Source organism: Belonocnema kinseyi, chromosome 3 (assembly GCF_010883055.1).
Source record: "Belonocnema kinseyi isolate 2016_QV_RU_SX_M_011 chromosome 3, B_treatae_v1, whole genome shotgun sequence".
In the NCBI taxonomy this organism is placed as follows: Eukaryota; Metazoa; Arthropoda; class Insecta; order Hymenoptera; family Cynipidae; genus Belonocnema; species Belonocnema kinseyi.
Window position 1 is genome coordinate 36017523 of NC_046659.1, and position 12184 is coordinate 36029706.

The 12184-nt window shown below is 32.1% G+C and overlaps 1 protein-coding gene across 1 annotated transcript in view; it reads right to left on the reverse strand.

The window, feature by feature from the left end:
• The window catches only part of LOC117169777, an 85743-nt gene extending 74313 nt beyond the window's left edge, over nucleotides 1–11430 (reverse strand). The window contains exon 1 of the mRNA XM_033356285.1: nucleotides 11382–11430. Within this exon, the coding sequence (XP_033212176.1) occupies nucleotides 11382–11430 (49 nt within the window). The remainder of the gene's footprint in view (nucleotides 1–11381) is intronic.
• Between the last annotated feature and the right edge of the window lie 754 nt (nucleotides 11431–12184).

The following is a 12184-nucleotide window of genomic DNA, read 5'->3' on the forward strand; positions in this document are numbered from 1 at the left end:
CTATCTAAGGATGGTACTATAGAACGCCACCTCAAGGTAGGCCTAGTGGCGCCATCTCTTGGTCAGGCCGGAAACTTATCAATCCACCCTCGTATTTGCATCTGACCACACCAGAATGTTAAATATGTATTTATATATTTTACACATCAAAAGCTGGATTTTTTCTTATAATTTGCATTCATAAAAACTCGGTATCACTGAAAGTGAAAAATGATAATGTAACAATCTGTGGGTTGTATGAAACTTCACATTTACTGCAGCCACTGCACTGAATAAGTTGAATGTCAGAGGCGCTTAATTCAGTACAAATGTCATAATTCCTGTATAGGATAATCTATTGAAATCATTGTAAAAAGAGAATAACAATTAAATAATCATTGAATTGATAAATAAATTGTCGCATCGATTATAAGATATTACAATATTATTTAATTTCAATTTTTCAATTTTTTATTAATCTGCATAGCCCATTCAGTTGACCACAGCCTGAGGTAACCTACAATTGGCAGATTCACGCTTATTGAAAATTGCTATGTGCGCATCGTATTTTTACCATTGGGCGTGATCTTTTAAGAATTCCATTTCATATTGAATCTCAACCCATTCATATGCATATAAATAAATCATAGAATGCTCATAGGAAATATTTCAGGTTTGTCAGTCTCATTCAACTCTATTCACTCAGCATTTTGACGAATGTGAAATGGCAGATTTAAAGCACCGCGCACAGGTGACCGATTAAAAATGTGGCCAACCGATTGTATTTTCATTCTTTCAATCTGCAAATCACAGATATGCAATTTAAACCGACACGCTTTCTATCGGTTGTTTTTTCCTGATTAATACATAAACTAATAGTTGGTACTGGCAAATAGAAGTTTATATACATTGTTTGAACAATTTATTATTGTTTTAAACATTTTTATCTTAGAATAGATTTAAAAAGTCACGGTTTTTCCGAATATTTCAACTTTTTTCATCTTTTGATTAGAGCGACGCAATAAGTAATTTAATTTTAGAGTATTCATAGTTTAAATAATTCATAATTATTTTTTATAATATTCTCTCAGGTTAATGCTAGAGAAGCCGTTTTTTCTAAAATTTTTCACTTTTTCCAAATTTTCGGTTAGAGTCAGGTAATAATTAATTCAAACCTAAAGAAATAATTCTATAAACAAATCTAGTATTATTTGTAATAATTATCTCTTCCAATAATGCCAAAAATTTGCGCTTATTTCAGAAATATTCCAATTTTTGTTCACGTTTAGCTTAGAGTGACTATGTTCTCCTATAGTAATGGAAGATAGCTCTGGCTTTTTCTAAAATTTTTTCATCTTTGTCAACTTTTCACATTTGGAGGTAATAACTAATGGTATTGAACAACGTAATTGTTGGAAAAGGTTATTATTGATCAGAACTATCTTCTCTTAGTTAATTGGAAAGCTGCATTTTTCTGAAAATTTTAACTTCGCTTTTATTTTCAGTTATGAACGTATATTAAATAAACAATATTCATAATCATTTCCTAATCAATCTCTTTCTGCTTTATTAATATACTTGTCTAAAATAAAATAGATATTAAAAATTTTCTTCAAATTTTCTATAAGAGTCATATTAAATAATCATTTTCCTTAAAAACATTTTTATTTTAATTAATATTAACATTTATTATGTGTGGAAATCAGCATGAAAAGGGCCCTTATAGGTAGCTCTAGTTTATGAGATATTTACGTTTTTCTAAAGCAGAGTAAAAATTGTTATTTTTGTATTTGAGTGGGGAATAATATTAAGGCACACACTGAAATTAAATGCATTTCTTTAGAAAAGTGGGTTTCCAAAGTTCCAACTTTAAAAATGCACGGCGACTCGGTTTTCAACTTAATAGTCCGGGAGCCAGGTATGGTCTAGTGGCCTTTTCAATTATCCGACATAGCGTCAAAAACTCGAAAAATCACAAAAAACTGACCACTCGGACGAACAGTCACCTAAAACATTCGGATTCAGCGGCTCAAAATACATAAAAAAACCTTGGTAGCTCTATCGCAATTGAAAAGGCCACGAGAGCATACCTAGCTCCCGGACTATAAAGGGTGTCAGTGTATTGGGCTTGAAACTCCGGGGACTGATTCATCTATGTGATTCTTTATGCACGATCGTACCTACATACCAGGCCATGATTTTTAGATCATTATACCAGACATAAGGTCCCATTTCATTGGGACGCCTACATTTGTTCGTAACTAAAATGTTAAAAAAAGGCTTAAAAATTGTGAGAAGATAGTTATAAACTAGGATAAGTGTTTAAACAAGTATGTTTGCTAACTTGCATTAATTATTATAGCACTGAGTAGAAGTGGACAAAAAGTTAATTTTTTTAGAGGAAACCGCAGCTATCTAGCATTGATATGGGAGAAGAGAATTATAAACAATAATAATTCAATTAAACAATTATGTTTGTTGAATTTAATTATTCATTCCTACATTCCAACTAAAAAGTAGATACAAAATGGGAAATTGAGAAAAAACCGCATTTTATAACACCATTCAAAAAGAACATTATTAAAAACAATAAAAAACTCTTTGAAACATTATGCTTATTGAACTGAATATTAAGACTCGTTATTTTTCGAAAAACCTTTCTTGCCCTGCGTCTCTGAATTCACCCCTGCCTCCCCAAGTCGAAATATACACGGAAAAAAAATTCTTGAGGCGAACGAGTGAATCGAGAATATATTAAACTCAAAGAAAGTGTACACTTGGATTAGGTAAAACGTTTAGTTAGAAGAGTTACACATTTAGTTACTTTATGTAAAATGTTCTCGTAAATCAGGAATTTGGACAAAATTACTAAGTTCGAAAGTTTATTATTTTCGACAGATTATGTATAATTGTATTATCTTCAGATTAGAAAAAAAATTTAGTTGTTATAGAAATATATTAACTTACAGTAGCCAATTTTTCGTCTGGTATCGCGAAAATGAATTTCCCTGAAATCCGTGTAATGCATTTGAAGGTCAAGTTTGTTGTTTTTATCGCGTTTCTTGATATTTCAATATAGTTATCGCCTACAATCGAAACACATGTAAATTATTATTACTGCATCATAAACTTCATTTAATATTAACATTCGCGCACATTTTAAGTGGTAAAAAGCGTTTAATTGTCCAAATTAAATCTCAACTGTGATTGCGCCCGATTAGACCGTCGCCATTTTATTTCGCTGCTCCCATAATGCATCGGTGCTCTTCCGATAATTGCTTCAGACACCTATTCTTAACATCCCTATTATAGCTATACTTATTAGGGGTTTGACTATACGATATCCCTGGTATATGGAAAATGGTCAAGGATATTCATTTTCGCTGTTCCAGGGATCTTTCTAAATTCCTTCGTTCGTTTTCAGCTAAATGTTTGGCTATAATAAGGAATAATATCCCTGTCACAGCTCAATTTTTTTTACCGTGTAGCCACTACTTTCAGACTGTTCACGGTAATATTTACAGGGGCTAAGGTTGTAAAGTAGAGGATATTGCCATACGATTTTTGCCCTACTTTAGCGCTCTTATGGAAAAAAATTTCCGAATCTTCCATTTGGGGCATCAAAACAGAGGCTTAGTTTTTGTTTTTAATTTATCGCTCTACACTCTACCTTCCTTTACAGAATACAATTATTTGACGACAAATTAACAAAATGGAGCAAGAAGAAGACATAGTGATATTTGCGTAGGGTTTTAAGTAATATTACACACGGAAAAAATATCCATTAAATTTTATAGAACTAATCCTATAGTCAAGGATACGCTTGGTAGTTTAACACAAATTAAAATCGTCGTTGTTTTACATTGCGTTGAACTAGTCCCGAAACTATAGAGAACAGTTCTATAAAATCATAACCGATTTTTCGCCACAAAAAAATTAATCATCTGTATTATTATATTATTACTATCATACTCTAATATTTGTTCACATGTTTAAGGGCACAATTATTTACTATTACACAATCCCTATACTATTTATAATCGCACGCTATGAAAAAGCTTTTATTCGCCGCGGGGGTTCCAATCCGATAAGTTTCGCATTCCTAACGCCTAAAGCCTCTCGGCTAGCCTAACTTGAAGTATGCAAAAAAAATCTGAAATGTAACCTACAGCTTTGCAAGGCCATCTGCAAATTTTTGTGACCCATTCTGTAAAAAATATTTCTGCGCTTATAATAATGTATGTACTAAGAGTTTAGATTTTAGAAATATTATAAATTATTATTGTATGTTTTATGTGCTTAATCAAGATTTAAACTTAATCCAAAAATATTTCAAGATATTTTAAAAGATTAAAAAAAATTCAATATATATTTTCAGAAATTTAATAGGTTTTAAAGGATTATCCACGAATTTCCGATGATTTCAAAAGATTTAACAGACTAAGGAATTCAAGAACATTATTCGAATTTTAGAATTACCTTAAAATCTTCAAACTCATTTAAATTCTGCTGAAATTCCTTGAATATTCTTTAAAATTACTTAAAATCCCTTAAATTCATTAAAAATATCTTGAACTCTTTTAAATAATTCGAAAGCTTTGGAATTCGATAATAAAATTTTAAAAATGTTTAATCAAATAACTCCCGTTAAATCCTTGCAAACTCCTGAAAATCTCTTTGAATACATAAACATATTTTTTAATTGCATGAAGATCCTTAAACTCTTTTGAATTTTAAAAAAATTATTAAATTATTAAAATTATTCTTGTACTTTTTGGAATTCTTCTAAAATCTTTTAAAATTCATTAAAATTACTTGAAATCTTTTGAAATTCATTTATAAACTTTAATCTTTTTTAATTCAAAAGAATGGGTAAATCCCGTTAAATTATTTTAAAGTTCATTAAAATCCTTTTAAACACTTGAACATATTTTTTAATTACACAATAATACAGAAAATTTTTTGGAATTTCTTGACAATTTTTACAATCATTTCAAATAATTTGGAATCTTTAAAAACGTTTAGAGCGCAAAGGGAGATTGAGGAATATGTCAGAATATTGGTGAATATTTCGGGATATTTCGGAATATTTTGAAATATCAAAAATATCTGAGATTAGAAAGAATATCCAGAATACAAAGAATATTGAAAGAATACGTGGATGGGACTATTTAGTGAATGTATCAGGAATATTGGAGTATTTACTCCTCGGCATATAGAAATAAATTGGTTTAAAAATATGACATTTTGAACAAAAAAATTCCTATATCAAGTAAATGTTACATCCAAATCTTTGGTATATATTTATAATTATCGGTGATCTTATTAAAAGTGGTTACAAGTAAACTGTAATCAACGTCGGTTTTTTGGAGAATAACGCACGAAAAACAATAATCGCTGACCGAATCTATTTGAAATCAGCAGGGATCTGCACTTGAAGTCGCAAAATTTCTCCAGAGGGGGAAATATGTTGTTTTTGAATGGAAATTATACTTTTTTCATGTTTTTAAAATTTGAAGAAAATTGGTGGAATTTGGGAAAGTTTAATTAACAATATAAAAATTATTAGCCTTCATGTGATTTAAATTAAACAGTAGATTTTTTTTCATTTTTAATATTTCCTTTTAAAATTATTAGTTAGTTTGAAACCTTGTTTAGTATAATTAAATTTATTCTTTGATTTTTTAACATTTCGCCTAGTGAGCTTGAAGGTCAAATTATAATTTTGTTCTGTAATACAAATTTTTAATTCTAGAATTTCAGAAGCTTCAACTTAAATTGATTCAATTTATTTTTCAATATAACATTATTAAATCTTGATCGCTTTGAATTTATAATTGTTCAAATTGAAAAGTTTGCAATTTGTAATTATTTCATTTCGAACGCTTTTAAGTATAAATAATTCCCATTGATCTAATCTTGAAATATTCAATTTGTGAGGGTTTGATATTGCCCTATTTTCTAAATGTTTAAACCGAAATCATTCAAATTAGTGATTCTTCCATTCGAAAGAAAATTGCGTGAAAGGAAGATCTATTTATTCACAATCTGTGGTAACTAATTTGAAGTTATTTTTTGTGGTACAGAAAAAACTCAATACAAAAGATTTGTATCTTTCTTACCTTTTTCTTTTGACGTTTCTTCTCGTGTGTTTGATACCTTTTTCGTCTGGTTTTGGATCTGGGTTCTTTATAACTGTCTTTTAAATCTTAATGCTGGTTTGCATTTTTTCCTTTTGATTGTAGCAACCAGATTAGGGCAAACTTCCTTCCTCTTGAGCCCATTTCGATGTTATCACTTAAAATATTTATTATTTAAAACCAACTTAACTGTTGCTTTCACGAACTGTAGTGATGGAATTTAAGATAAAACAACAAAGTATCTGTTACGAGGGCGCAGGCGTCGTTGCAACGACGCCACATATTTTGAGCGTTAAAATTTAAGATTTTTAAAAGAAAATTTCAAAATTCTACGGAGAATATGGATCTTTAAAGGAGACATAAGTGAAACTCAAGAATATAGAGACAAGATCTTCAATGTAGGGGCTGAAGCTTATACAGAAGCAAATTAAAATAAAAATATCTTTAGGAAGGGCTACGCAGCAGCTAGTAGAATACACAGCCGCAAAGTAGGAACAATACTTCCACTTGAAGCGGCAAAGTAGGGCCTATATTTCGACTCGGGTCTCCTGATAAAAGTCCTGACAATGCCCCGCGTGTGATGAAACACTTTCACTGAACATTTTTAAACTGCATAGTACATTTCGAATGTTTTCCCTACATATGCATAATGTAAACGTGCTTCAAGTATAATATAATCAAATATATTCGTGCTTCGTTTTGTACTTTTAATGAATGCATGTCGATTGCATTTTTTTAAATATCATAAATATAAATGTAACTTAAATCGAAAACTGTGAATTAAGCCACTGATGATCTGCAGTCATAAATTGGAAATCTAATCGTTTTTTTATTTATTATTGAAGACGGGTTTCAAAGTTCCTGTTATCATGCCAAATCGTCTCGTTTTAAAGATATCGTTATAATCCAGGCATTTAGTAGCTTGGTTCGCAGAAAAATCCTACTTCCAATGTTTTTGATGAGAAAGTTCCGCTAAGGTGTTCCTTTTGATATACCAAAAATGCTAGAACAGATTAATTGCGAAACTGGTTTTTTTTAACAGTTCAAAAAGTTACATTTGCGTGGACGGATAACTCCCATGGCAATTTAGAGTAAAATGTCCAACAGAAAAAAGAAAGAGGAAAAAATTACGGAAAAATTTAAAAAAAAAATCAGCTATCTTCTATAGGTTTCAGGTTATGATACACAGAAAAATCCCCATTTTTGTGGATTTTCAGCGAAAAATAACAATGTGTTAAAAAAACACTGTGTACCTTCGCACCTAATTACTCCACGTGCAAGTAACCAAAGATGAGTAGAAGTTGACCCAATTCTCATTAATTACAAAAAAGAACAATGTCCTGCTTATAATACGTCATAAGTTATGAACCCTCAAAGTTAGCAATTTTTGCCTGTTTTACGGGCAAAAAAGTGGAGTTCAGTTTTCCAAGATAAATCTTGTCCGTTTTAGTTTGCGCTAATTATACCAGAGGATAAAATAGAGTTATTCAAAAATCTGCGTAGATCTAAATCTAAAAAAAAAACGTATTTTAGACGTATTCTTAAAACAGAGAATTTATATTGTTCGAAAACATCTTGTTTTCTGCGCATCCCACGACAAAATTTCTTAAGATGAAATGAAAGTAAAGTCAATTTGGCATAAGTTCAAACACAAAAAGTCTCAAATAAGTATATATAATTTGTTAAGCATGTATAATAAGTCTTTGAACAAATCTGTTTGATTGATAATTGTTTGTAATTAAATCTTTTCATAACCAATGTTGAGTACTTTTCAAGTACTTTTTTGACGAAAAAGTAATTTTAATTGATTATTAATGCGCAAAAACACTTGGATTAAGACGTGTTTATACAAGATAAGTATTATAGATTTCCAACCTCGAAAAAATGATCTTGACTGACTGTATTTTAATGAGATATTATTATAAACAATTATTAAAAAATTGCATGTTTTCGAATGAAAAGTATATATCACAGTTTTAATCAATTATAGTTACTTTTTTCTGGAAGAGTACTCAGAAAGTACTCAAAAGTGGTTATGACAAGATATTGTTATAAACGATGAGTAAAAAAACAATTTGTATATTGAAAAGAAATCCATATCACATTTTGAATTAATTATAATTACTTTTTACCACGAAAGTACTCAAAAAGTACTCAACTGTGGTTATGAAAAGATCTTATTATAAACAATTATTAATAAAACATTTCTTTATTGATAAAAATTCAAATCATACATTTGCAGTCAGTTACAATTAGCCTTTTGCCACGAAAATACTAAAAAGAAGGCCAAAAAGTAATGATAAGTTGTGATAGCAAGCTTTCGTTATAAACAATTAATAATTAATTACTAATAAAAGACGTATTATACATGCTGAATGAATTACATACACTTATTTGAACAAAGTTTTCGAAATACGACCGTCTTTCTACTTCACGGTACGTTCAGGTGCCTCTATGCAGAAAGAGTGCACTTTCCAAGGTCATATCTCTTGACCTATTCGGGCTAGTTGACTTTGTTTTTTGTTTAACTTATGCCAAATTAAATTCACTTTCACTCTATCTTAAGTAATTTTGTCGTGACATGCACAGAAAACGAGATATTTTCAAAACACAAACAATTTCTCTGTTTTTAGTCAAAAATGCAAAGAAACAAAAATCAATTTTTAAAACCTTGCAAGTCCCAAAATAATAGGTCTGAAATACTTTATCTTTTTACCCACGTAGCTTATTGTAGACTTTATTTTATCCTCTGGCATTATTGCCGAAAACTAAAACGGGCACGATTTACTGTGAAAAAACTGAACTGCACTTTTTTGTCCGTAAGAAAAGGCAAAAATGACCAACTTTGAGGGGTCATAACGTATGACCCATTATAAGCAGAACATTGTTCTTTTTTTGTAATTAAGGAGAACTGGGTCAAGTTTAATTCACCTGTAAAATACATTCCCGTGGAGTCATCAGGTGCGAAGGTACACTTTATTTTTTGAAACTAGTGATTTTTTGCTGAAAATCCAAAAAAATGGGCATTTTTCTATGTATCATATCTCGAAACCTATGCAAGATATCGCATTATTGTTTTCACAAATTTTCTCATAATTTTGTCCTCTTTCATTTTTCTGTTGGATATTTTTCTTTAAATCGCAATGGGAATTATTTGTCCACGCGAATGTAACTTTTGGAACTTAAAATCAAACCTTGGATTGGGAATTGATCTGTTCTAGCATTTTTGATTCGTCAAAAGAGACACCTTCACGGAACTTTCTCATTAACAACATTGCAAGTACGATTTTTTCGGGAATTTCACTTATTATTTCGACGTAATGCCTGGATTATTAGTACTATATTATACTTCGCTACCTTCAGAATAAAAAGTAGTACGTACTAGTGAACTCAATTATTGCAGTTGAATCCTGCAGCGCCATCCCAATAGTTGGCTGAGACAGTCATTTTTATTGGATGAGTTAAAATTGGCTGTGGCATCCAACTGAGGAGGATAGCTGATACTACAAGTTAGTTGCCTCATTCAACTATATTGGAGCCTGCTACTGTCACCTTGTTTAGGACATCTAATTTAAATGTAGCTATATCTATTTCTATTGTATCGTACATATATTTTTGTTTGATAATAGGACCATATACTTAGATGCATGGGATAAGCTGCAGGAGTTCTATAAAAAGTAAATTAAAAAGCTGAATTTTGCTTTTAAAAAAAGCAATTTTTTTCTAAAATTATTTTTTGGAGAACGAAAACATTATTTTCATACATTATTGTATTTTTATCAAAATTTTTCTCGGGTAAACCCGGTTATACATTTTAGCCACGGACTAAGTCAAGTGACTATATGACATTAGAATGTTATAAGTTAATTCAAATAATTTAATACGATGATTGAAACCTCCTGCGATGATGTTGAAGGTATACAATTACGAGCGGCCACGATCGTTGGAGGTGACAACAGTCACCTCTGGATGCTTTCTTAGAGCTACATATGCCACTCCACGGGTTTTTATTCGCTTACTTCCTAATGATCAAAAAAGTTTCTTACAATGCGACAGGTGTTTAATAAAACCGCCTTCTGAGCTGCTGCCAATACCCTACTGACTCCTAAATGTTCAAGATGTTCAGTGCATCTTGGGTGCACATTGCCTGTGGCCGAAATCACAATGGGATGAATAGATGCATGATTCACATTAATCTATATGGTCTTTACTTCATGCCTTAACTCGCTATACTTGTGGATCTTGGTTGTATAGGTTGACTGCAAATTTCGGTTAAGCGGACAAGCAATGTCGATGATGTAGACTATTCTACCTTTATTTCTCGCAGCACGATGTCAGGTCGATTGGCTCGGATGTAATGATCCGTTTGGATAGTAATATCCCAATATAAGATGTAATCTTCACTTTCTAAAACGGGCATTGGAATCTATGTATAGAAGGGCATCCATGATTATAAGAGTCCTAGGTTCAGGGCAAGTTGTTGATGTATAATGCCCGCTACATCATTATGTCTGTGCGTATATTCTCTCTGAGCCACTAAGCGACAGCTATCAATGACGTGTTTAATCGATTCCTTGGTAACTCCGCATAATCGGCACCAGTCAACCACGTCTTGATGTAACACGTGTCTGCGATAATTTCTGGTGCTCACAACCTTGTCCTGTATTGCAATGACGAATCCTTCCGTCTCTGGATACAGAACACCCTTTCTTAGCCAAATATTAGATGCCTCATTATCTACTTCATTTTGATCTAACGTATTGGGGTGCTCGCCATGAATGACTTTCTGCCTCCATTGTATTTCTAATTCCTCTATGGTTTCTGCCCTGATATTCAAGGCCCCATCTGAGGACAAATTTAAGGACGTGTATTCTAGATCCGCTTGATAGATGGCACTGTAAAGCGCAACATTTCATTTACTGTTAAAAAAGTCTCGTAGCTGTATAACTTGCGACTCACACAGTTTTTTGACATATACAACGCCCCTACCCCCTGAATGTCGTGGTAGACCTAGCCTTTCAATTGCTGAGATTCTGTGGTGCATTCGGTGCTTCGTCATTTCTACGCGAAAAATTCTATTTAACTTTTCAAGGTCGGAGTTTGACGTTTTTATGAGCCCGAAGGAGTACGTGAGGACAGGCATGGCATATGTGTTGATCGCCCTGATTTTGTTTGTCGAGTTCAGAAAAATCTTCATAATTAATCTAAGTCTCGTAGTGAAGGCAGTCGTTAGGCTTGTCTTAACTATCGTATGTTAAATACCCTTAGGTTCAAGAATACCCAGATTTTTATATGATTCGTCTGCAGCCATTGCCTCGATGTCATTTTCGAATTCGTTCTCCAACTCTGCGGTCCCTAATTGCCCACTGATTAAATGCACCGTTCTACATTTATCTAGTCCAAACAACCATGTGGATATCATTGGAAAACTGCTTTGTGACATCGATCACTTTCTGCAGTTTCTGGCCTGAACTAGCGTACAGCTTCAGGTCATCCATGTAGAGAAGGTGGGTCACTTAATGACCATCCTCATTATCATGAATTCTGAACCCATGAAACATGCTTTTCTGGGTTTTGCTCAATGGATTCAACGCTAAACAGAACCATAGTGCGCTGAAGGATTCTCCTTGAAATATACCCGTCGTAAAGCGTATTTTTATTTTTGTCTTCCAAAAAAATATTTTAAATAAAGTTTTAAAGTGTTTTACGCTTACACACACGTTTCTCGACAAATGACGGGCGTAAAGGATTTCTGACATGCTTTTGACCTCTTTCTGAAGATGTTTCTCTCTTCATCAACCAGCAGTAATCTGCTAACATATTTATATCCCATCGTCCTTGTAATCTGCGTTCAAATTCCTTCAAGTCTTGGTGAAACCTTTCTCCTTGCTCTTCACTAAAGTCCCCGTTGTTCTCAGGAAATTGATCAATATGTGAATCAAGGAAATGAAGCTTCAAGATCGTTAGGCAGCCCAGTTTTTCAAAGTTGCGTACCATTTTTTTTTACAATAGTTTTGTAATTTACGTCTTTAGTGTTACCCAAAAATTTTGTTGATACATCTTTA